Genomic DNA, 27,318 nt, shown 5'->3' with positions numbered 1-27,318 from the left:
ATTCTTTTGAAGTTCTTTTGACCTCTAGCTAACTTTGGGGTGCTTCAGAAGACCCCTGAAACATCCCAAAGGGAGATATTAAACTGTTTATTTGATTGGTTAAATTACATGAAAAAGATTATCAAATGAGTAATAAATCCACTCATGTTATAATGTATGGTAAAATTACTAATACAGATATCCCAGAAATTATATGAAGTTCTTAATATTTTGATATGTCCTGGTATTCTAATGAAAAACCTGATGACTTCACAAAAGTTAACAAAGGACTGAATGAACCAGCAAATATGTTTATAACTTTTATGGTTTCTATCTGAAAAATTACAGGTTTGAATCTTGTGTTTTCTGGGAGTAGGGAAAACCTTCCTCTCAAACTAATTATGAAAATAATTTGGTAAAATTATATGTTATAAACAAAACAATTATATTTTCTCTCTGACTCCTCCAGAAATTTGAAACTCTTAGGTTTCCAGTAAGTTTATCACATGAGCTAGGAAGGTTATCTCACTAACCGGTTCAAATCAGTACTATAAGGTACCCATTTTCTAAAATATCATCAGGTTAGCAGGGGGGAAAAAAGCATCTCATTTCTAATTTGCATATCTTTATTTATTAAGTAAAACATGTTAAGTGGCTATTTTGTGTGTGTGTGTGTATGTGAATAGTTAGATCATATCCTTTTGTCTATATTCCTCTTGGATTACTTGACTTTTCTTTATTGACTATGTCCTTATTTGACTATTCTCTTATTATTTCTGTATTATAGTATGAATGTTATCCTTTGTCATTTGTTGCAGATATTTTTCCAAATCCATTTGCCTTTTACATTTGTTATGTCTTATTTTCACAGAGTTTTTTTTTTTTTTTTTTTTGGGGGTGGTAGCCACTCTTGTCATTCTTTTTTTCCTTTATAGCTTCAAACTTTCTTATGCTTTAGAACTTCCTTGTTCTAGGACTGTATAGTTTTTCTCATATGTGCGAACATTTAGATAATTAACTCCTCTGCGTGTCTTCTAGTCCTGCTAGTTTGTTGTTGCTCACTGGTTCTTGATGTCAGAGTCGGAGAATGTTTGGGAGACCATGTTCATTGAACCCTTGGTGATCGCCCCATGGTCACACCCAGCCGTTGGACAGCATCACTGAGAATAAAGCCCAGGGTTCCTTATTTTCAGTTCTTCCCCTTTTCCATTTCTAATTTGGGTACATGAGCAGTGGACTGCAGTGTGCTTCTTCAGCCCCGGGGTGCTGTTGTGTACCAGCAGAGTATGAGGCGCTGGTGATAAAGTTATGAACAGAATGGACACAGCATCTAACGTTGTGGAATTAATAGTTTAATGCACAAGGCAGACGGTGAGAAGTAGACATATATACTGATTTGGGATAAGGGCTGTGAAAGACATGAAATCATCGGAATGGAGGAGAACAGTGGGGCCTTGAGGCTGCTAAGACAGGGAAGTTGGAGAACGCTGCCTGAGCAAGTGAGATTTACACGGCGATGTGAAAGATGGAAAGGAGCCTGGGACGGGTTCAGGGGAAGAAAGTTTCAGGCCAAGTGGACGGAAGCTCTGAGGTGGAGGCAAGCTCAGCAGCTGGTCCCGGATGAGAGCAGGTATAAACAGCTTCTCCAGGAATGGGGTAATTGTCAGATTTTTGAATACTTTCAGAAAACTCCGTTGACACTGGCTTTGTAAAAATCTGTGCTGTTCATTCATCTCTAAAACCGTACAGAATGCTGGCAAAATCTGGTGATACCATCTTCATTTTCATATTGTTAGGTGAAATTTTATCTTGTAGTGAAAACATATCTTTATTTGGGTGAGAACACATGCTGAGTTTTCTGGAGTGGCTGGTTATAACTGGAAGTGATAGTAAAAACAAATTCCCTTCAGATGGGGCTTATTTCAGACAGATACAGAATATTGTACATAAATCTGTTTATCTTCCTATAAAAGTGAAATAAGAGGAAATATCTGTTATCACAGGTAAAACAGAAATAATGGAAAAATGTTGTGGTGTTTGTTTAGCACATTAATATTTTTCAGACATTAAATTGTCCTCTTGCTGGTGTTCCTATAGCATCTGCGAGTATATGGGTCTCGGAGCTTGTGTTGTTATCATTCTGTGTGTAAATTCACTTACAGGTTTCATAATTTTTTTTTAAAGCTATGTGAGGACAGAGAAGTGACTTTTTTTTTCAGTTTATTGTCATCTTAAAAATTGCTTTTCCAAAGTGTATGCAGTTCTTTGTTAGGCTTAAAATTCACTAGACCCTCCTGTATTCAAGGGCCTCTCTTGGATTTTTTAGTATGCTTTTCACCTTTTGAAAAATAGAATGAAGAAACTCAAGGAAGTCATGTATATTTTTCCCATGAACAGAACATATTTTATGTATATTGTAGAGATAAGAGGGAGGTTTGAATTCTATAATATTCCTCTTTTAGGTGGAAAAAAGACTTCAGTTATATAATTCATGTTTAATTGTTTGTTAGTCCCTAAGGAATGGTAAACCCTTACCATTATTATAGATTTTTCTTGGGCTTTGCTCATTAGTGAAACATCTTGTTCCAGGTCCTGGGATGGGACTGTTGAGTAAGACCTTGTCTCAGAGACTTGTGGGGAAAACACTCATGTAAGCACATCGTCTGATGCGATAAATGCTGAGGGACTTTTGTGGAGCATATTTGGGGGCACAGTTTTGGTTAAGTGTCAAGGAAGAGGTGACAGTTTGTTACCACAGATGGTTGTCACCAACAAGAAGCCTTTGAGTAGCATTGGAGATGAACCTTCTAGGGAGAAACAGCAGTGTGTGTGAAGGTTACAGACTGGAGCCGCATGGTTTGTGCGCCGGTGGTTGTGCTGCTGGTGAACTCCAAGGTGGATGATGGAGGAAGGGGTGGGAGGCGAACGGGAAAGCCCCGAGGGGACCTTTGGTGAAGGGCCGTTCACATCTGTGAGGGAGTTTGGACTTGATTTTGTTGGAAATGGACAAGCACCAGGGATTTTAAAGGAGCAGAAGGATGGGCTCTGTTCACCTTTCTTTTTTACAAAGATAACTTGGGATACAGTTGAGGAAAAGTTAGAAGGGAAGAGCCTGAAGTTGGGGAGACCTGTTAGGAGGCTGTTACGAGAGTCTAAGCCAGAGATGATGAGCCTGAATTGGGATATTAGCAGAGGAAGAGAGAAAAGGTGAAACATTTCAGAAGCACTTCCGAGGCAGTAATCCTCAGGCTAAATCCAGGCTCTGGCTGAGGGACTGTGAGCTGTAATGAAGCCAACACTGTTGGGGGAGCGGCAAGCTGAGATTCTGGCCTTTGTTTGTATCCTGACTCCTGGCGTCACCTGGAGTCTCCTAATTATTTGGAGTTTTTGTTGGTCAAGGCAAGGCACTGGTCCTTCCTGCTTCTTCAGTTCTGGGATTCTATGGGGAAATGGAAGCAAAGGAAACAGCAGAAACCTCAAACCAACCTAATGCAGTTCAGAACTGCACTGCCCCTTTTTCTTTTGCAGCTGGTAGCCTTTCTATTATTGTACTGAAAAATTTGAAACAGAAGAAAAAATCAGGTGTTGGATTAGTAAGGTGTTGATTCTCCAAGTTTTATAATTGTGTGATGGAGAACAAACAGTTCTTGATTCCCTTGCCTAATATGTATTTTTTCTCTTTCTAATACTGTGTTGATATAATTTCCCTTTGTTTTTCTTCAGCATCTGTATTTGAAATAACGTATTTAAAAGATAAAATACGTATCTAAAAGATTGGCAGTTGAAATTTTCTTTTATTTTTGCTTTTGGAGGAACTTTGCTCCCTGGATTGGAATCATTTTTTGCCCATATTCTATGCTCTTGATTTCTCTTAATTTCATAAGTATTTTGAGGGATATCATTCGTGGGCCTTTACCTGATGAGGACACGCTCAGCATTCAGTAGACCACTGGGTCAGTAGACTTAATTCTCAAGTAAGTGGGGCAAAGCTTGTCATGGTTTACTTTTGCCCCTCTTCCTTGAAGTGGCTTTTTGGGAGCTGTTCTTTTCTCCTGAATGGTTGTGTTAGAGACCTTTAGGAAATGATGTCATACTTGAATATTCTTCTTGCTGCAGAAGCTGTATGTTAACTATCTTTATAATGTTAAAAGCACTTCCTTTTTCATTCTAGTTCCGAAAGACCCAAAACCACAGTGGAGGCGTGTGGCTTGGAGTTATGACTGCACCCTGCTGGCCTATGCTGAAAGCATGGGAACTGTGAGGGTGTTTGATCTCATGGGAAGTGAGCTCTTTGTTATTACTCCGGTATGTACATACCCAAAAAACTGCCTTTTATGTATAGGTACTTGAATGAATGAGTGAATGTGATGAAAGAGGAAATATAAATCAGGATAATAAGCTGTGGAGTTAAGATCTTAGATCTAGTTAGAGAGCTGTTCATGAAATATGTCTTCTTTGTATTTTGAAATGCACTATGCAGACATCAGTTCAGTTCAGTTGCTCACTTGTGTCTGATTCTTTGTAACCCTATGGATTGCAGTATGCCAGGCTTCCCTGTCCATCACCAACTCCCGGAGCTTACTCAAACTAATCTACCATTATTACAAGATGGTAGTAAGTAAGTACTAAATTAGAGGTGTTCAGTTCAGTCGCTCAGTCGTGTCCGACTCTTTGAGACCCCATGAATCGCAGCACGCCAGGCCTCCCTGTCCATCACCAGCTCCCGGAGTTCACTCAAACTCATGTCCATCGAGTCAGTGATGCCATCCATCCATCTCATCCTCTGTCGTCCCCTTCTGCCCCCAATCCCTCCCAGCATCAGAGTCTTTTCCAGTGAGTCAACTCTTCGCATGAGGTGGCCAAAGTATTGGAGTTTCAGCTTTAGCATCAGTCCTTCCAATGAACACCCTGGACTGATCTCCTTTAGAATGGATTGGTTGTAGAAAGTGGTAATAAAGTTCCAGTGAAGGAAAGAAGTCAATGGGCTGTTGGAACAGAACCAGCCTGAGAGGAGTTAGAATTTGTTACCATAAAAAGGTAGAAATTGAGATGGAGGGTGAAGAAAAAAAAATTAATGGTGGTAGTAACTTACATTTGTGTAGTGCTTTGTGTTTCATTAAGGACTGATGTATATTCATGTGTAATTTTCACAACACCCTTTGAGTAGACTGGGTGCATAGTATCCTCATTTTACGATTTAGAGAGCTTAAACTGTGAGGAAGTAAAATGACTTTTCCCCTGGTAATCCAGTTAATTAGTGTCTCTTTTAGGAATTCAGTGCTTTCTTTTTTTTTTTTTAACTTTGTATCCTCTTTCCTCAAGTGAACAGGATACAGGGGCAGGAAGATCCGTGGTCCTAATTCTGGCTGCATTTTAGAATCACCTGTGAAGCTTTATAAAGAACGGAAAATGAAACAAAACAAATTATTGGATTTCCCAGGCTACACCTAGAGAAAGTCTGACTTAATTGATCTGAGTGGGACCTGAAGGATAATGTTTCAGGTCTTTCAACTGATTCTAGTGAGCAGCTGGGAGTGAGAACCAAGGATATAGAAAATGGTTTTTGTTAAAAAATGAGTGGAAACACTTGAAAAAGTACACTGTACTCATGTTATAGAAGTTCTGGGGAACCAAGCAAAGAAGGTTGAATTATTATTTTCTAGAGTAGCACTGTTTGTGCTAAGTCACTTCAGTTGTGTCTGACTCTTTGTGACCCTATGGACTGTAGCCTGTCAGACTCTTCTGTCCATATGATTCTCTAGGCAAGAATACTGGAATGGTTTGCCATGCCCTCCTCCAGGGTATCTTCCCGACCCAGAGATTGAACCCACGTCTCTTACATCTCCTGCATTGACATCGGGTTCTTTACCACGAGTGCCACCTGGGAAGCCCTAACACTGTTCAATAGAAATTTAATCTGAGCTGTAAATGTGATCACATGTAATGTAAAATTTTTTAGTAACATTAAGTTCAACAGGTGAAATTAATTTTATTTAACATATCCAAAATGATTGCATGTTGAAATGACTGTAAAAATTATCAGTGGAATATTTCACATTATTTCTTTGGTACTAAGTCTTTGAAATTTGGTGTGTCTTTTTATGTTTTTAGCTTGTCTCTATTTGTATCTATCAGATGTTCCATAGCCACATGTGGCTACACTGTTGATATTTTATTGAGTGGTTTTAGACAGTGAGGGTCCACTCAGGGTGGTGAATGTGATTCCTGAGGTGCACAAGCCTCCAGATCTTTAGCAAATATAGCCTGATATTTAGCTGATGGAAAAAGGCTGGCATTGAGTGACTGTTTTAAGAGTCCTTCCCTTTAAATTGCTGATTAGACAAATGGAAATAACTGGAGACTGCTTTCTTCTTCTGTCTTTCTTTTTAATGTAACACTGGTTACGACTGGCAGTGGAAATTAACATTTGAGAGCTTATATCTGAATTCTGTATCTTAGAATTCTTTGAGGCTGAATGATAGGATTAGTTTTTTTTTTTTTTATTTGTCTCCCCTTATTTTTCAATGGAAATATAGTCAAAACAGAAATTCAGTTACTAAGTGAACATCTCACCCAAAGAGGATGCTGTGGTTGGGAGGGCTGGTCTAGACTTGGATGTGTAGTTCTGGGCACTTTGGCTTAGGTGATTCTTCATATACAGTCAGTTCTGGGGCTATCTTAAGGTATGCCTTGCAAGGCCAGTGTCTTGAATAGCCTTCCATTATACATGTGGTAACCTATATCTAGTAGTTTTTAGTGACTTAATTTCTCTCTTCCATAGGCATCTAGTTTAGCAGGCGATTTGAGCTATGCCATTGCTGGGCTGATATTTTTAGAATATAAAGCAAGTGCACAATGGTCTGCAGAACTCTTGGTCATCAATTACCGAGGAGAACTTAGAAGCTACCTTGTAAGGTAAAAATACACTTTATTTGAGATGCCCTGTTTGAAATAATGTTTACTTCCTTGCTTTAGTGTTAGATTTTGGTGCTTTTTTTTTTCTTTCAGCATTTTATTATGAAAAATTGCAAATATAAAAGAAAGGTTGATTTACTATATAGCACAGGGAGCCTGTAGTCAGTGTCTTGTAACAACCTATGATGGAAAATAATCTGAAAAATAATATATGTGTATTACTGAACTACTTCACTGTGTACCTGAAACATTGTAAGTCAACTATACTTCAATAAAATATGTATGTTAAGGAAAAAAGGGGAGATAAATTCATTCACACTTAAGAGAAATGCTTTGTTAAATAAACCTGTATATAATTTTAAAAAGGTTGAAAGAATTTTGTAGTAAGCTCTCATATACCTCCACTTAAATTCTGCTTAGCATTTTGCTGTACCTACTGTGTCATATTTCTATCTAGTTCTCTGGCCATTAATCAGTCCTATTTTTAATGTATTTCAGAGTCAGTACTTATTATTTTAGTATAGTGATAGTGAAGTTGCTCAGTTGTGTCTGACTCTTTGTGAACACGTAGACAGTAGCCTACCAGGCTTCTCCGTCCGTGGGATTTTCCAGGCGAGAATACTGGAGTGGGTTGCCATGCATATTTTAGTATGCATATGATTAATTAAAGTTCAGAATGTACTTAACGGTTTTCTTTCGATTGAGAAAATTTGCATGCAATGAAATGCGCAGATCTGAACTGTACCAGCCAGTGAATTACGACAAATGCATACACTTGTGCAATTCAAAGCCCTGTCCAGATACAGACACTACCATCAAGCAAGAAAGTTCCCTCATGCCTCTTCTTTTTGTCCATACCCACCCTCAGAGGAACTGCTATTTATAATTTTTCTTCATCATAGATTAGTTTTGCCTGTCCTAGTGATTTACATTAACAGACTCATAGAGTATGTACTCTTTTTGTTTAGGTCTCTTTCATTCAGCGTATCTTGAGACTCGTCCTTATTTGTATACGCATCAGTAGTTTATTCTTTTTATGGCTGCTTAGTACTTCATTGTATGACTATCTAGTCTTAGTTAGGGTTGTTATAACAAAATACCATAACTGGGTGGCTTAGCAATAACAGAAATCTATTTCTGACAGTTCTGGAGGCTGGAAGTCTGAGATCAGGGTTCCAGCCTGGTCAGGTTCTGGTGAGAGCTCTTTGTTGGGTGCAGACTGCCCACTTCTCCTTATATCCACACATGATAGAGAGACAGCTAGTTAGCTCTCTAACCTCTTCTTATAAAGACACTAAACCCATTTTGACCTAATAGTTCCCAAAGATCCCATCTCCAGATATCATCACATTGATATTAGGGTCTTAAATGAATTTGAGGGGATACAAGCTTTCAATCTGTGGGGATCACAAATCCTCAGTCCATAGCACTCTTGATCTGTTTATCCCTTCTTCTATTGATGGAGCTCTCAGTTTCCAGTTTTATAAATAAAACAGCTGTGACCACTCTTGTGTAAGTCTTTATGGATAAATGCTTTCATTTCTCTTGGGTTAGTATCTTTGAGTGGAATTCCTGAGTCATAGGGTGGATATAGTTTGTTTTTTGTACGAAATTGCCAGACTTTTTTCAGAGTGGGTATAGCATTCATAGTCCTACTAATAATTTTTCAAAGTTCTGGTGGTTTTACATCCTCAGCAATATTTAAGGATATAAATTTGGTGGTGTCTGTCTTTATAATTATAGACATTTTAATGGGTATTTAGTGGCATTTCATTGTGGTTTAATGGTATTTATTTCTTACTTACCTTCATGAATTTAGTGTTGGAACACATCAGAGCTATCAGGAGAGCCACTGTTTCAGCTTCAGCAGTCATTATCCTCATGGAATCAACACAGCTATTTACCATCCCGGGCATAGGTAAGCAGCCATTTGCTCTCATATTTAGTGGAGTATTAAAGTGCATGTAGAAGCCTTGGCGCAGTTTCAGAGGGAAGAAATTGTCCGTTCTGATTTTTATTTTGGCTTCATTTCCTCCTCTTGTGTATAGTTGCCTTAATGTCTGTGGTATTGTTGTAGTCCCCTTCTGAACATTCATGCTCATCTGTCTGGCACGCTGAGCTTCTTGGAGCCAGACTGGGCATTGGGAATATTCACTGAGGAATGTCTTTTCTCTTTGTTCTCTGAGTCTGTTCATATTTGTAAAATGAAGATAATACAGAACACGTTGCATTGTTGAGGCAGTTCAAAAGCCGTGCACATGAAATGCCTTGGCATAGAAGGAGCTCAGTAGCTGTTCTTCCCTTCTTCTGTCCTTTGCAAGTTGGGGCTGCACTGATTATTGCATAGTCAATTTCTGCCACTCCAGGCACAACTCCGAGGTACCGTGGACTCAGTTCCAGACCTCTGCAATAAAAGGGATATTGTTGCAATAAAGGGAGTCACACACATTTTTGATTTCTTAGTGCCTATAAAAGTACATTTACATTATATTGTAATTTTAAGTGTGCAATAGCATTATGTTTAAAAAATGTGCATACCTTAATAGAAAAGTGCAAAACAGTTAACAGTAGTAACATCAAAGATCACTGATCTCAGATCATCATAATAAATGTATTAATAATGAAAAAGTTTGAAATATTGAGAGAATCACCAAAATGTGACACAGAGACATGCAGTAATTGCTGTTGGAAAACTGACACTTTAGACTTGCTCTTTGTGAGGCCGCCACAGAATTTCAGTTTGTAAAACAAAAAAGCAGTATATGTGAAGTGCAGTAAAGCAAAACAGAGTGAAACAAAGTTGGCCTGTGTGTTTGATTCTTCTTGTGTGCCACTTATCCATGTATTTGCCAGCTACGCAGAGGGTTACCTAAAACTTTTGACATTTTCTGCTTCCCATGATTTCTCCCTTTGACTTTGTTATTTGTGAATGAAATTTACATATATTTTATAAATTAGTCAAGCTAACTTTTTGGTTCTCTAAAATGGAGGAATAAATATCAAATTGAGCCAGGCAAACCTTGCTTGAGTTCTGAATTTTGAGACTTACCCTCTTGGCAAGTACTTAAACTCTGATCCTCAAGTGTACTTAAGTATTTTAATTGAAAATGTATGAAAGTTTTCTTTCTGTTCAATCATAGGTCTGTCCTTCTGTTGGTTCAGAATGTTATGATTATGAAGTTTTTATACTAAAGTTTTTATACACACACACACCTGTACAGCTCCAATGATTTCCTGATTATACTTTCTTGATCCCGTCCCCTCCAGTCTCCTGTTGATAACCACTGTCCTAAGTTTTGCTTACATCTCTTGCTTTCTTTATAGTTTTACCACTTATTCATATTTAGTTATGAGTGTATTTGTTGCTGTTGTTCACTTGCTAAGTAGTGTCTGACTTTTTACAATCCCCTGGACTGCAGCGTGCCAGGCTTCTCTGTCCTTCAGTATCTCCCGGAGTTTGCTCAGATTTGTTTCCATTGAGTTGATGATGCCATTCAACCATCTCATCCTCTGTCACCGCCTTTTCCTCTTGCCCCCCCTCAATCTTTCCCAGCATCAGGGTCTTTTCCAGTGGGTTGGCTCTTGGCATTAGGTGGCCAAAGTTATTGGAGCTTCAGCATCAGTCATTCCAATGAATATTCAGGGTTGATTTCTTTTAGGATTGACTGGTTTGATCTCCTTAGTGTCCAAGGGACTCTCAAGAGTCTTCTCCATCACCACAGATTGAAAGCATCAATTCTTGGACACTTAGTCTCCTTTATGGTCCAACTCTCACATCGTACGTGACTACTGGAAAAAGCATAGCTTTGACTATATGGACCTTTGTCAGCAAAGTGATGTCTCTGCTTTTTACTATGATGTCTAGGTTTGTCATATGAATATGTAAGTGGAGTCACATAGAACAGGGGTCCCCTACCCCAGGGGTGCAGATGGATCACATATCAGGAGGTCAGCAGCAGTCCTGCGAGCTGAACTTCATCTGTCACTCTGCCATAGCTCTCATTACCCCCTTCATCATCCCCCCAACTCTGGCTTTTGCTTTGTTTATTTCATGATGACTCCTGATTGTCTCTCTGTTGTTTTTTTTTTTCAGGAAGGTAAGTGAGGTTCTCTTGGGATCATAGGTTTGAAATGATCATACACTCAATAGTTATCGCATGATAATAACTTGTCATAAGTGAGACTATATTCATTATTTCTTAAGGCTTTCACTTTGTGGCATAGGATGTAAGTAAGTAAAGGTATTTCTGGAGGAGTGGTCTCGAAATGAAAGTTTTGGAAAGGTGAATTATGAAACCACTGAAGGAGAGCCTCTTCTTGGTTTTGCAGTCATATACAATTTGTGACAGCAGTCAACTTGGAGATGGATGGCTGTATTAAAGTTTCTGAATGAGAATTGTTATAAAGCAAGGAATATGTGTAAATGTCTTGTTGTGCATGACAAAAATATTGCTAGTTGTTTATATTTTCCATTATGTGATCTTTTTTTAAATGAAAGAACCTGAAATATTCATCACATTTTTAATTTATTTTTGGTTATTTTAGTAATGTGAGCCTGTGGTATTTTTCATCCACAAGGATTCTGTAAATGTGAAATAAATCAGCCAGACTGGAGTTAGGATAAATTGGTAATATACAAACTCAAGGTTTTATGCTGAGAGCACTATTGAAGGAGAGAAATTGAGGTGTAAGTTGGGTAATATGAAAGAAAAATTAGTTGAGAAGCTTTGGGATAAGCTCTGAGGATTTGCTGATTTTGACTGTTTTCTTTCTTGTCTTCTAACTCACAGCCTAAGAATGCATTTTATCCTGTCCAGACTATCTCGTATTCCAGTTTTGCTGCTCTCCTACACTTACCCTGACACTTCCTCTGTTTTCTGTTCTCAGTGTTGCCTTTGTGTGTTAGATTTGGCTTCTATTGTACCCGGATTCCAGCTAGGAGGAATTTCGTACCTCTGCATTTTTAGAAGGGACTACATTAAACTTTAGTACAAGTGGGTTGTGTGCTTGGTGGTGATTAGGTTGTGGTGCCTGCCCTGTAGGAGTGTACAGTCTATTTTAGGAGTCACACATTCACAAATAAGGGCACCCACATAATATGAATAAGTTACAATACAGTAGTCTGCCCTATCCACAGGGTGTATGTCCCAAGACCATCAGGGGATGCCTGAAACTTCAAATAGTACTGAACCCTGCATATAGTGTTTTTTTTTTTTCTCCCACATACATATATACCTGTGGTAAAGTTTAACTTATAAATAAGGCACAGTAAGAGAATATTTGAACTGCCAGCATCATTACTCTTGTGTTTTGGGGCCATTATTAAGTAAAATGAGGCTTACGTGAATACAAGCATTGCAGTACCTCACCATCCATCTCTGATAACCTGGATGGCTACTGAGTGCCTGAAGGGTGGGGTGCACTGGCCAATGGCATGTCATCTCTTGGGGCAGGATGGAGCAGGATGGCACGGGAAGGCCCAGGATTTTGTTATACTACTCAGAGTGGCGTGCAGTTTAAAACTTGTGAACTGTTTATTTCTGGAATGTTCCATTTCATGTTTTTGGACTGCAGTTGACTCTGGGTAACTGAAGTTGCAAAAGGTGAAACTGTGGGTAGGTGGGACTCCTGTTTATATTTTTTAATGATAGCTTCTGCTTTCAACAGCTTTTTTGTTGTTGTTGTTTTGAGGTTTTGATCCTAATTTTATTGTAAATTTCTACAAGCAAAATCTGACTTATTCAACTTTGAGCCTCCAACAGTTCTTTGATAACTGCTCAAAGATAATTTGTGTTGGAAGCTAACTTTTTCTAGGTCCTGAATTATATCTCAACAAACACAAAAGGTGGAAAACAAGCCTCTTTTCTTGGTCCTTTGTGAGAAGCCACTCATTCTCGGAATCCTTGATGATGCTTTGGTATTTTAAGTGTATAGTTCAGTGATTTTTAATAAATACGTAGGGTTGTGCAAGCTCTACACCAGTCAGTTCTAGAATATTTCCAGTGCTCCTAAAGATCTCTCATGCCCGTGAGTTTCATGGAATGTAAATCACAACCTCAATAAAACTGTAATAAAGAGTGAATTAGAAAGAAAAAAGATCCTTTAAGCAGGTTTTCATTTGAACACTTTCTTTTTAAGTTTTAAAATTACTTTTAATTCACATATAGTAAAAAGGGTGTATGTTTTTTTTTTAAAATTATTGAAGTATAGTTGATTGACAGTATTTTATTTCTTCTTTACTATAAAGTGATTCAGTTGCACACATATATATTCCTTTGCATATTCTTTTCCATTCTGATTGCTCACAGGATATGGAATATAGTTTCCTGTGCTGTACAGGGGGACCTTGTTGTTTATCAGTCTCCTATATAATAGTTAAGCTCTACTGATCCCAAACTCTCATTCCTTCCGTCCCTTCCCATCCTCCTCCCCCTTGGCAACCGCAGGTCTGTTCTCTTATGTCTGTGAGTCTGTTTTTATAGATACATTGATTTGTATTGTATTGTAGATTCCACATGTAAGTTATATCATGTGATATTTGTCTTTTTCTTTCTGACTTTAATCTCTGGGTCCATCCATGTTGCTGCAGATGGCATGCATATGTTTTGATGACTGAGTAATACATCAGTTGTGTGTGTATGTGTGTGTGTGTGTGTATACACACCGCATCTTCTTATCCATTCATCTGTTGATGGACATTTAGGTTGTTCCCATATCTAGCCAAGTGATACTCTTGGCTATTATAAACAGCACTACTATGAATACAATGATGCATGTATCTTTTTGAAGTATAGTTTCGTCTGGGTATATGCCCAGGAGTCGGACTGTGGGATCATAGGGCTACTCGAGTTTTCTGAGGAATCTCTATACTGTTTTCCCTAGTGGTTGAGCCAATTTACATTGCCACCAACTGAACACTTTTGTCTTTATGTTAAGAAAGATACCCAGGTTTATGTTAAGAAAGATACCTATGTTTCATGTAGTCTATAGGGAAAAACCATGATTGATTAATAATGTTTCATGGTTGTGTTAAGGATTAATTCAAGCATTTGAGTGATTTTTTTTTTTTCCCTTTTAGTCACCTGTGTTAAGCCAGATACAGATTCTACAAAAAGAGTGTGAGACAACATTTACAAGGAGTAATAAGCTAGGTTTTCAGCTTGCCTATGTATAGAGTACAGTTAGGTAGGAGTGAATTGGCTAAAGAGTAGTTGGGTGATTGCATTCTCCTAAATGTGCACTCATAGTATTTCCTACTATTCTGTGCAAGTCTCAGAAGATGGACGAGGAGATAGTCTTTAGAAATCTGTTAATTTTAGGGGATACTGAGGAACACCTTTAAGTAATGGCATACTGCAGTACTAAAGGGCTGTGTCTCCTGATTTGGTCATCTCTTGGTGGCCTTCTGATTTCCCCTAAACAGCACTCAGCATTTTATTTTTATTATTATTATTATGTATTTATTATTTATAAGCATTATTTATTTTACTTTTTATAAAATTTATGTTTAATGGAAGGATAATTGCTTTGCAGTATTGCATTGGTTTCTACCAAACATCGGCATGAATCAGCCATAGGTTCACCCACGTCCCCTCCCACTTGAATATTCCTCCCTCAGCGTTTTAAATGCAGGCGTCCTTCACACTCATTTACTTGAGATACCCCCTTTATCCCATACGTTGTACTTAGTGGGGGGATCAAAAATGTCTTGTGTGAATGAGCTCTCAGGAGACATAACAACCCAACTGGCACGGGAAAGAAAACAGGCCTGGGCGCAGACTGGGAAGGGGTGTGGGTAGAGTACACAGAGGGGCCACCATCTCAGTACATCACCCTCGTCTAGGGAAAGGTCCCACAAATGTTTTAATTTTATCTTGTGGAAGAGATAGTGTTGAGAATACCCTACCTTAAAGGTTTACCCAAGAGCACTAGCACATTTTTCTTCTTTTATAAGCTGTAAGATCCATATAGACCTATGAGATGCTTTGGGGAGGTAATCAGTGAGCCTTTATATCCATTACATTGCTGTAAAATTGCCCGCCTTTCTTTCTGGTTCCTAAGGTCATATATATTCTGTGAGAATCAGGTCAGTGGTGTGTAAAAGATATACTATATTGACAGCTGGAGGAGCAGTTATGTATAAATTGCATTAGGAAATTTCTCATAAGCCCTAGCTAGATAAGATTTAATAATTTTATGAAGGATTGCTTCTAGAAAAGGAATGGGTGCCGTAGTCCTGATCCTTGTTGATTATCTTCTACTGCAGCGAGAGAGTGTGTTTGGCCTTTGGTAGTGTAGGGGCTATTGACATTTGAGAGATTAATGTGCAGCTTTGTAGCTGGCAAGTCTGAATGTCAGAAATTGAGTATCTTAACTTACATTAAGGAGTTTTTCATGTTGCCTTTCGAATGCTCATTCTTCCAGTGTGAGCAAATTCTTTTTTCCGTGAGTTCAGGTTGGTTTTTAGAAGAGAAACGAAGAGGTCCTATTGTTAGTAGAGAAAGCTGCATCGTTTTGGCATAGAGGAAAGTCCTTAGATGTGAATTAAGGGACTTGCTGAGCTTCATGGACTAACTTTCCTTTTTTTCTTAAACGGGTATATGTTTCTGGTGAGGCAGGGGAGTCTTGGCCACATCCTGTGATCTGTTTTTATCTAGAATATATTACAGATAGGGAGACATGTGTGACTCAGAAGCATCTTGGTTCTTAGCAGCCTTTAGCTGTCTTTTAAGTCAGTGACAGTGCTTTATTACTTTTACTTTTCTTTGGCCTACAATTGAAAAAAATTTATTTGAAATCATTGTTACCTCATCCATCAGTCCTCTACATGGAGAGTCTTTGAGAGAAGAGGCTAGTTCTCATTATGTTATAGTTTTTTGCACTTAAGTGGGCCCTTGTAGGCCTTGATAAAGCTTTGAATTCCTACAGGTGATAAATAACAAGTCTGTGTCTCTCCTCTTTGAGTGTTTTGGTTGTAGTTTAACCTGATATATGATAACTTTGTATGTCAGTGAATTTCAGTAATCTTAAGCAGGGTATTTTGTACTGAGGTTATACTCCCTCCCACCCTGCCCCCCCACCTCCCCCCCCTGCCCCCCGACCCCTAACTTTAAGGACTATTTCCACAATCCTTCTGCAGAATTTATGGAAATAAAATTTTAAGAAGTGACTTGGGCCAGATTGAATTTCTTCTTATACTTGGAGTCATGCTGGCTACTGTGGATCTTTCTTGAAAGTAGAGAGATGAAAGAAGACGATTATCTTTGGTTCTTTTATAGGAATTAAGGAATGATGCTTAATTATGGTTTATATACAAAAAGAAAATTAAAAAAATACATTTGTGATGTGATAGAATGTGTACTGGATTCAGTTTAGTTGCTCACTTGTGTCTGACTCTTTGCGACCCCATGGACTGCAGCATGCCAGGCTTCCCTGTCCATCACCAACTCCCGGAGTTTACTCCTGATGGTGAAGCTAACACCACAGACCACAGAGAAAAGAGACAGAAACTGGCTCGTTGATGACCACTCATTGTTGAATCACCCAACCCCGAAGTCAGCCCCACCTCTGAGCTTTTGAGTTATATAAGCCAGGAAATTTTCTGCTCACTTAAGCTAATTTAATTGGATTTTCACTTGTGTCTAAAAACATTCTGAAATTAATCTATATTTATATGGGAGTAATTATTATTCCCCATTATGTAGAGGAGAAAACTCGAATCATTTCCCCAAGGTTGAGCTTGATGGGAGCTCAGGAAGGTCTAACCATAAACCTGTCTCTCTATTCATCACCATGCTGCCCCTCAAAGAACTTCACAATGTGTCTAAGATTCACCAGGATTTAATTCAATACGATGAGAGGCCGCAGTATTCAGTTCAGTTCAGTTCAGTCACTCAGTCGTGTCCGACTCTTTGTGATCCCATGAACTGCAGCACGCCAGGCCTCCCTGTCCATCACAACTCCTGGAGTCCACCCAAACCCATGTCTGTCGTGTCAGTGATGCCATCCAACCATCTCATCCTCTGTCCTGCCCTCCTCCTCCTCCTGCCCTCAATATTTCCCAGCATCAGGGTCTTTTCAAATGAGTCAGCTCTCCACATCAGGCGGCTAAGTATTGGAGTTTCAGCTTCAACATCAGTCCCTCCAACGAACACCCAGGACTGATCTCCTTTAGGATGGACTGGTTGGATCTCCTTGCAGTCCAAGGAACTCTCAAGAGTCTTCTCCAGCACCACAGTTCAAAAGCATCAATTCTTTGGTGCTCAGCTTGCTTTATAGTCCAACTCTCACATCCATATATGAATACTGGAAAAACCATAACTTTGACTAGATGGACCTTTGTTGGCAAAGTAATATCTCTGCTTTTTAATATGCTGTTTAGGTTGGTCATAGCTTTTCTTCCAAGGAGCAAGCGTCTTTTAATTTCATGGCTGCAGTCACCATCTGCAGTGATTTTGGAGCCCCCAAAAATAAAGTCTGTCACTGTTTGCCATTGTTTTCCCCACCTATTTGCCATGAAGTGATGGGACCAGATGCCATGATCTTAGTTTTCTGAATGTTGAGTTTTTAAGCCAACTTTTTCATTCTCCTCTTTCATTTTCATCAAGAGACTCTTCAATTACTCTTCACTTTCTGCCGTAAGTGTGATGTCATCTGCATATCTGAGGTTACTGATATTTCTTCTGGCAATCTTGATTCCAGCTTGTGCTTCATTCAGCCCAGCATTTCTCATGATGTCCTCTGCATATAAGTTAAATAAGCAGGGTGACGATATACAGCCTTGATGTACTCCTTTCCCAACTTAGAACCAGTCCGTTGTTCCATGTCTGATTCTAACTGTTGCTTCTTGACCTGCATACAGGTTTCTGCATACAGGTTTCTCAGGAGGCAGGTAAGGTGGTCTGATATTCCCATGTCTTAAAGAATTTTCCACAGTTTCTTGTGATCCACACAGTCAAAGGCTTTGGCATAATCAATAAGCCAGCAGAAGTAGATGTTTTTCTGGAGCTCTCTTGCTTTTTCAATGATACAATGGATGTTGGCAATTTGATCTCTGGTTCTTCTGCCTTTTCTAAATCCAGCTTGAACATCTGGAAGTTCATGGTTCATTTACTGTTGAAGCCTGGCTTGGAGAATTTTGAGCATTACTTAGCTGGCGTGTTAGATGAGTACAATTGTGTGGTAGTTTGAGCATTCTTTGGCTTTGCCCTTCTTTGGGATTGGAATGAAAAGTGACCTTTTCCAGTCCTATGGCCACTGCTGAGTTTTCCAAATTTGCTGGCATATTGATTGCAGCACTTACACAGCATCATCCTTGAGGATTTGAAATAGCTCAACTGGATTCCACCACCTCCACTAGCTTTGTTGGTAGTGATGCTACCTAAGGCCCACTTGACTTTGCATTCCAGAATGTCTGGCTTTATGTGAATGATCACACCATCTTGGTTATCTGGGTCATGAAGATCTTTTTTGTATAGTTCTTCTGTGTATTCTTGCCACCTCTTCTTAATATCGTCTACTTCTGTTAGGTCCATACCATTACTGTCCTTTATTGTACCCATCTTTGCATGAAATTTCTGTCCTTTATTGTACCCATCTTTGCATGAAATGTTCCCTTGGTATCTCTAATTTTCTTGAGATCTCTAGTTTTTCCCATTCTGTTGTTCTCTATTTGCATTGATCACTGAGGAAGGCTTTCTTATCTCTCCTTGCTATTCTTTGGAACTCTGCATTCAAATGGGTATATGTTTCCTTTTTCCTTTGCCTTTAGCTTCTCTTTTCTCAGCTATTTGTAAGGCCTCCTCAAACAACCATTTTGCCTTTTTGCATTTCTTTTTCTTGGGGATGGTTTTGAATACTGCCTCCTGTAGAATGTCACGAACCTCTGTCCATAGTTCTTTAGGTATTCTGTCTGTCAGATCTAATCCCTTGAATCTATTTGTCACTTCCACTGTATAATCGTAAGAGATTTGATTTGGGTCATACCTGAATGGTCTAGTGGTTTCCCCTAGTTTCTTCAATTTAAGTCTGAATTTGGTAATAAGGAGTTCATGATCTGAGCCACAGGCAGCTCCCTGTCTTGTTTTTGCTAACTGTTTAGACTTCTCCATCTTTGGCTGCAAAGAATATAATTAATCTGATTTTGGAATTGACTATCTGTTGATGTCCATGTGTAGAGTCGTCTCTTGTGTTGTTGGAAGAGGGTGTTTGCTATGACCAGTGCGTTCTCTTGGCAAAACTGTTAGCATTTGCACTGCTTCGTTTTGTACTCCAAGGCCAAATTTGCCTGTTACTCCAAGTATCTCTTGACTTCCTACTTTTGCATTCCAGTTCCCTCTGATGAAAAGGGTGTCTTTTCATCATTCTGCACTGTACATGTACTGGATTAGGAGACAGGAAATACGTGCTACCTATTTGCTCTGTAACCTCAAGACAAGTCATTCTTTTTGGATGACATTTTCCCGGCACTGCACTGCACACAGACAGTAGATGGTGGTTTTTGCAAGCTGCTTAAGCACAGAGATGTTTAGTGTAGACTCTAAGGTGGTGTTTAGCAGAGCAGATGTGTGACAGTGATTTTGATAGCAGACATTATGGAAAGACCCATAGTGAGGGATAGCGGGCAGGCAACAGTTAGTAGGGTTCAGTGGGGGTGGGGTAGTGTTTGAAGACAAGACTTATTTTCCTGAGAGAGTTAAGTTTGAGCAATTGAAATAGGTGAGAATTTGATTTCAGGACCTGGACAGTTCTGAAATCAGGATTCAAAGTAGACATGGAATAGATCTGATAGAGGGATGCTGAACATGTTATATTGTGCCTTGGCAGTGAAGTTGCCTAAATGCATCCTGATGCTTAGGAGGGGGTTAGGTTTTTAGATTATTGACATCAACTGTGGATTGAGTGAAGGCATCTGGGGCAGGGACATCCAAGAATTCTAAGATGAACAGAATTGTCAATAATGAACTGATAAGATTTTTGTAGTAAGGAATGAAAGTGAAGTGAAAGTGTTAGTTGCTCAGTTGTGTCTGACTCTCTGCGACCCCGTGGACTGTAGCCTGCCAGGCTCCTCTGTCCATTTGGTTCTCCAGGCAAGAATACTGGAGCCGGTAGCCATTTCCTTCTCCAGGGGATCTCCCCGACCCAGGAATTGAACCCAAGTCTCCTGCATCGCAGTTGGAGTCTTTACCATCTAAGCCACCAGGGAAGCTTGGTAAAGAATAATCAAGATCAAATTAAAATGAATTAAATTGGCAACATTTCTGTGTCCTGAGAGAGGATTGTTTCATGTCTGTGAAGTAGCAGGTAACAGTTTTTGAGCCTTTATTTTGCCAGGCATGCTCTTAAGAACTTTCAATATGGTGACATGTAATTATTCTCTCCCACCCGCCCCTTCCTTGCTGGTCTATGCCACAAGCCTGTTGGTGATTGGACAGGGTACATACAAGAATTTCTCACTCTATTATTTCAAAATCATGTACTTGACTTTAAGGAGTTTTAAGCCACTAGATGGCAGATTGTTTCAACAATTACTAGACAGAAGCCCCTTCTTAATAAACCATTTATAATTCTTCTTGGAGTCAATTGTTAGGGTCACATTTAGCTCTCCCAGTGCATTAGAATCCCACCTGGTGTGGTACACGGGGGCACACAGTCCATTCCTCCCTCCCTCCCTTTCCTCAGAGGGGGCTATCTGCCCTCTCCTCACTGCCTCTTGCTCTGCCCTGGCCTCTGCTCATTTAATTCACTCCATGTGTTTTTGGCTCCATCACTTATAGCTTATTTTTCTTGTCTGATACTGACATCCCTGCTGTGAGTTTTAGTTTCTTAGAATGTCAGAGCTGGCCAAGAGTTTCATCCATCACCCGGCTCAGCCCGTTCATTTCTCAGGTGGTAGAACTAAAGCCGTGAGAGGTTAAGCCGAGGATGAGGACCCTGTGTCAGGCTTATCCTCCCGCCCCAGCAGTTCTGTGCGCAGAGAGCCATTCCCTGAACGAAACCGACATGGAAATACTTTGAAGCATACAGACACAGTCTCTGTGTCTGAGTGGGTTAAGTTCGGTGATGGAGGCGTGATTTCAATAACGGTTACAGTTTAGAAAGTAGAAGGTGATACGTGCTCAGGAAGCGAGCAGCATAAACCATCTCATATTGTTAAGGACCGCTTCTAAGTTTCTGCCCTGCTACCCCTGCTTGCCTTCTACAGGCTGGGAGCACTCACTCCCTTTGTGAGCATCCTCCCAGCACACTGTTTACAGACACAGCTCCGTGCTCCTGTACCTCGTGTTCTCTTGGCTGAGGAGGCTCTTTATCTGATCTCTTTATCTGTCAGGAAATTGTTGAAGGGATAAACCTTTCTCTGGTGTTAACCCTGTGAAGCTTTCCTGGACCTCGTCTCCCATGCAGTTAATTGGTCCTTCAGGCTTGTTTTTGTGTCTAACTCAGGGGTCCCCACAGGCGTGGTTCAGGTGGGCTCCTTCTTTCCCCTGGAGTGGACTGTGCTTGTCGTCATTCTTGTGAATGAGTATATGTCCCCAGCCATCTGAGAAAGGAAGGTGCCCGAGCCTCACCCCACGGTTGGTACCAATGCTTTGGGAGAGCTAAGCTCGCCACTGCAAATTAATCTGAGAATTATAAGTGGTTTGTTAAAGTGAGCTCTTCATTTGTCTCACACATTCCTGGTTGCTTAGCACATGGTTTGCGTTTATAATTTTGATGGCATGAAGGAAACTAATATTACAGTTACTTTGGTGCAAAGATATTTGAACCTAATACATCTGATTCCTTGACCCGAGATTTTCCTATTTTCCACAAAATTTTGAGGTAAAAGATTATTGGGAAAGTTAATTCCTGTCTCCTACTCTCTCGTTTTACTTAATGAGAAGGAGTTTTAACTCTTACACATTGTGTGCTTTAGTCTTCAGATTTAATATGTACTGTAGAAATTCTGTATTGCTTTTCATCTTTATAGAATAATTAAAAAATAAGGGCTTGCTTCAAAATGTGATTCTTAAGGTAAGTACTTCCACTGTATAATCATAAGGGATTTGATTTAGGTCAACCTGAATGGTCTAGTGGCTTTCCCTACTTTCTTCAATTTAAGTCTGAATTTGCCAATAAGGAGTTCATGATCTGAGCCACAGTCAGCTCCCGTGACTGTATAGAGCTTCTCCATCTTTGGATGCAAAGAATATAATTAATCTAATTTCAGTGTTGACCATCTGGTGATGTTCATGTGTAGAGTTTTCTCTTGTGTTGTTGGAAGAGGGTGTTTGCTATGACCAGTGCATTCTCTTGGTAAAACTCTATTAGCCTTTGCCGTGCTTCATTCTGTACTCCAAGGCCAAATTTGCCTGTTACTCCAGGTGTTTCTTGACTTCCTACTTTTGCATTCCAGTCCCCTATAATGAAAAGGACATCTTTTTTGGGTGTCAGTTCTAAAAGGTCTTGTAGGTCTTCATAGAACCATTCAATTCAGCTTCTTCAGCATTACTGGTTGGGGCATAGGCTTGGATCACCGTGATATTGAATGGTTTGCCTTGGAAATGAACAGAAATCATTGTCTCGTTTTTGAGATCGCATCCAAGTACTGCATTTTAGACTCTGTTGACCATGATGGCTACTCCATTTCTTCTAAGGGATTCCTGCCCGCAGTAGTAGATATAATGGTCATCGGAGTTAAATTCACACATTCCAGTCCATTTTCATTCGCTGATTCCTAGAATGTTGATGTTCACTCTTGCCATCTCCTGTTTGACCACTTCCAATTTGCCTTGACTCATGGACCTAACATTCCAGGTTCCTATGCAATATTGCTCTTTACAGCATCGGACCTTGCTTCTATCACTAGTCACGTCCACAACTGGGTATTGTTTTCACTTTGGCTCCATCCTCATTCTTTCTGGAGTTATTTCTCCACCACTGATCTCCTGTAGCATATTGGGCACCTACTGACCTGGGGAGTTCCTCTTTCAGTATCCTATCATTTTGCCTTTTCATACTGTTCATGGGGTTCTCAAGGCAAGAATACTGAAGTGGTTTGCCATTCCCTTCTCCAGTGGACCACATTCTGTCAGACCTGTCCACCATGATCCAGCCATCTTGGGTGGCTCCACATGGCATGGCTTAGTTTCATTGAGTTAGACAAGGCTGTGGTCCATGTGATCAGATTGGCTAGTTTTCTGTGTTATGGTTTCAGTGTCTCTGCCCTCTGAGCCAGGCTTCAGCAATACATGAACTGTGAACTTCCAGATGTTCAAGCTGGTTTTAGAAAAGGCAGAGGAACCAGAGATCAAATTGCCAACATCCGCTGGATCATGGAAAAAGCAAGAGAGTTCCAGAAAAACATCTATTTCTGCTTTATTGACTATGCCAAAGCCTTTGACTGTATGGATCACAAGAAACTGTGGAAAATTCTTAAAGAGATGGGAATACCAGACCACCTGACCTGCCTCTTGAGAAGTCTGTATGCAGGTCAGGAAGCAACAGTTAGAACTGGACATGGACCAATAGACTGGTTCCAAATAGGAAAAGGAGTATGTCAAGGCTGTATATTGTCACCCTGCTTATTTAACTTCTATGCAGAGTACATCATGAGAAATGCTGGGCTGAAAGAAGCACAAGCTGGAATCAAGATTGCCGGGAGAAATATCAATAACCTCAGATATGCAGATGACACCACCCTTATGGCAGAAAGTGAGGAGGAACTAAAAAGCCTCTTGATGAAAGTGAAAGAGGAGAGTGAAAAAGTTGGCTTAAAGCTCAATATTCAGAAAACTAAGATTGTGGCATCTGGTCCCATCACTTCATGGGAAATAGATGGGAAACAGTGTCAGACTTTATTGTTTTGGGCTCCAAAATCACTGCAGATGGTGACTGCAGCCATGAAATTAAAAGACTGTTACTTCTTGGAAGGAAAGTTATGACCAACCTAGATAGCATATTCAAAAGCAGAGATATTACTTTGTGAACAAAAGTCTTTCTAGTCAAGGCTATGGTTTTTCCAGTGGTCATGTATGGATGTGAGAGTTGGACTGTGAAGAAAGCTGAGCGCCGAAGAATTGATGCTTTTGAACTGTAGTGTTGGAGAAGACTCTTGCGAGTCCCTTGGACTAGAAGCAAATCCAACCAGTCCATCCTAAAGGAGACCAGTCCTGGGTGTTCATTGGAAGGACTGATGCTGAGGCTGAAACTGCAGTACTGTGGCCACCTCATGCGAAGAGTTGACTCATTGGAAAAGACCCTTATACTGGGAGGGATTGGGGTAGCAGGAGGAGAAAGGGACGATAGAGGATGAGATGGCTGGATGTCATCACTGAATCGATGCACGTGAATTTGGGTGAACTCCGGGAGTTGGTGATGGACAGGGAGGCCTGGCATGCTGGGATTCATGGGGTCGCAAAGAGTCAGACATGACTTAGTGACTGAATTGAACTGAACTGATTGTAAGTACTTAGGAACCTGATAGTGTATATTTAAGGAGGTTGTGGTTGTCACTGCAGGTAAATATTCTGGGTGGAGGAAATTATTGCAACAAAAAATAATATTACTGATATGAATTATTTTCTACAGTGTTGTCTGTGGTCTTAATTTTTGCAAAAATCTAATGACTTTCAATAGTAAATCACAGGATGCTTAAGATATAACTATTAATGTATAAATAGCTTCAGAATGCCACAAAGCAAATGATATGCTAATTTCATTTTCAGTATTTGACAAGACTTGTGGGTTGATGCTAAGTGTGAAAGCCAATTTACTGAATTTTTTTTCTCTCCGGACTTCATTAATTGGGAGAAAGTTATGTACATAATTTGGAATCCTGTATCTTGACTTTTCTCTTAAGTTAGAAGCAGAGGAAAATACAGGGAATGTTTTAATGCACACCTGAGACCTACTATCCAGAATTAACAAATGCTAAGATTGTCTTTTTTACTAAAGGTGTGTGTGTATGTATGTGTATAGAAAGTGAAAGTGAAGGTTGCTCAGTTGTGTCCGATTCTTTGTGACCCCATGGACTATAGTCCATGGAATTCTCAAGGCCAGAATACTGGAGTGGGTAGCCTTTCCATTCTCCAGGGGATCTTCCCAACCCAGGGATCAAACCCAAGTCTCCCGCATTGCAGATGAATTCTTCACCAGCTGAGCCACAAGGGAAGCCCATGTATGTGTATCAGTTCAGTTCATTTCAGTTCAGTTGCTCAGCCGTGTCCGACTCTTTGCGACCCCATGAATTGCAGCACGCTGGGCCTCCTTGTCCATCACCAACTCCCTGAGTTCACCCGAACTCATGTCCAATGTATGTGTATAGATACAGCCAAATACATAAATGAGAGACAGTAGTGCAAACAGATTCCTACTTGTAGAGGCAACCTGCTTTCATGGTTTTGATGTGCAACCTTCCTTTTTATATATATATATATATATATATATATATTTAACATGTTTGGCTGTATCTGTGTTAGTCATGGCATGTAGGATCTTCACTATGTCATGTGGGATCTTTCTTTGTGGCACATGGACTCTCTAGTTGTGGCATGTGGCTCAGTACTTATGGTGCATGGGTTTAGTTGCTCTGCAGCATATGAGATCTTAGTTCGCTGACCAAGAATCGAACCTGTGTTCCTTGCATTGCAAGGCGGATTCTTTAACCACCGAACCACGAGGGAAATCTCTAGTATATAATTTTATGTTTGTTCTTTTTATACTGTATATGTTTCCCTGAACAATTGACTGAATTTGCATTTATTCATCCCTTTTAAACATTTTAAATATTTCTGACTTTCTGCATTATAAACAGTGCTGTATGAGGTATTCTTTTACCAAGAGATAAATATGCCTGTGTGAGAATTTCTCCAGAGTTATCTTAGAACACAATTTGGAGAATTGTTGGGGGGCGGTGCACATTTTTTAGATATTGTCATATCCTCCAAAGACTCTGATGCTGGAAGGGATTGGGGGCAGGAGGATAAGGGGACGACAGAGGATGAGATGGCTGGATGGCATCACCGAATCGATGGACGTGAGTCTGAGTGAACTCTGGAAGTTGGTAATGGACAGGGAGGCCTGGCGTGCTGTGATTCATGAGGTTGCAAAGAGTCAGACACAACTGAGCGACTGAACTGAACTGATACCCTCCAAAATGATTGCTACAGTCTTACTAGTAGTTTTATAAGAGTTACTGTGTCTCTATAAACATAGAGAGTGGCTGGTATAAATCTTTGTTGCTTTAATATGCATTCTTGGCTTTTGTATTTCTCTTTTTGTGACTTACTCTCTGTGCATTTTTCTTTGTGACTGGTTGTGGGAGATCTTTATGGATTCTGTCTGGTAAAACATATACTCTGTTAGTTTTATGTCTTATAAATAACTTTTCCTGGTGTGTGACTTGTCTGTGCACTTTCGGGAGGGAAATTTTAGGTTTTAATATGGTCAGATTTGAAGGAGATCATTTTAATGACAGCAGGGTGAGAAAGTGTTTGATGGGTCAGGATGCACCGTGCACAGGCCATGCAGAGAAAGGTTATCAGTGTGAGTGGAGTTGATTCTTTTTACTTTATTTATTTTAGTTAAATTTTTTTTTATGGCCATGCTGCTCAGCGTGTGGGATTTTAGTTCCCCAGGCAAGATTGAACCCATGCCCCTTGCAGGGAAGCAGAGTCCTAACCTCTGGGCCACCAGGGAAGTCCATAGTTGGCTCTTTTTAGAACTCTACTCTCCCATGTGAATTTTGTTGAATATATTGTTTAGTTCCATTACATGTTTGTTCAGTTCCATAAGAAATTGTTTTTTTTTTAAATTTCTTTCTTTCAACTTATAGACTAAGAAGAATTGGCATTTTTAAGGTAGGGGGAGTTTGTCAAAGAACATGGTCAAAGTGCAAGTGTTAGTTGCTCAGTCGAATCTCTGTGATCCCGTGGACTGTAGCCCGCCAGGTTCCTCTGTCCATGGGATTTCCCAGGCAAAAATACTGGAGTGGGTTGTCATTCCTTTCTCCAGGGGATCTTCCTGACCCAGGAATTGAACTCAGGTTTCCCTCATTGTAGGCAGATTCTTTACCATCTGAGCTACCAGGGAAGCCCAGAGAACATGGCATCGCTCTCTTTAATTGTAACTTTGTATCTTTCAGGGAACATTTTGAAATTTTCTTTCTGATGTTGTCCTTTACCACATTCTGGCTTTAGTGTTGTCTGCTGCCCTCTTTATCAGTTTATGACTCCTCACCCCTGTTGCCAGGACCCCCATCCCCCACCTCACCTTCCCATATCTTACTGCTGAAATCTAGGAAGAATGAGGAAGGGTGTGGAGAGGAAAGGACTCTCTAGCATCATTTTCTCTGTGCTACTTCAGGAGAAAGTTGGAGCTTTAAATTTACTCACTCCGGAAACATTTATTGCATTTATGGTGCTGGGCCTCAGACTTCTCTCATTT

General features: G+C 39.9%; 1 protein-coding gene across 2 annotated transcripts in view; it reads left to right on the top strand.

Moving 5' to 3' along the window:
• Positions 1-27,318, top strand: part of NBAS (NBAS subunit of NRZ tethering complex) — a 329,480-nt gene that overhangs the window by 30,002 nt on the left and 272,160 nt on the right. For both annotated transcript variants that reach the window (XM_005891040.3, XM_070379139.1), the window contains 3 exons: positions 4,151-4,284; positions 6,761-6,894; positions 8,714-8,812. In XM_005891040.3, the coding sequence (XP_005891102.2) occupies positions 4,151-4,284; positions 6,761-6,894; positions 8,714-8,812 (367 nt within the window). The remainder of the gene's footprint in view (positions 1-4,150; positions 4,285-6,760; positions 6,895-8,713; positions 8,813-27,318) is intronic.

This window comes from Bos mutus, chromosome 11 (genome assembly GCF_027580195.1).
Source record: "Bos mutus isolate GX-2022 chromosome 11, NWIPB_WYAK_1.1, whole genome shotgun sequence".
In the NCBI taxonomy this organism is placed as follows: Eukaryota; Metazoa; Chordata; class Mammalia; order Artiodactyla; family Bovidae; genus Bos; species Bos mutus.
Note: the sequence above shows the minus strand (reverse complement) of the source record. Positions and strands in the feature narration are given on the sequence as shown.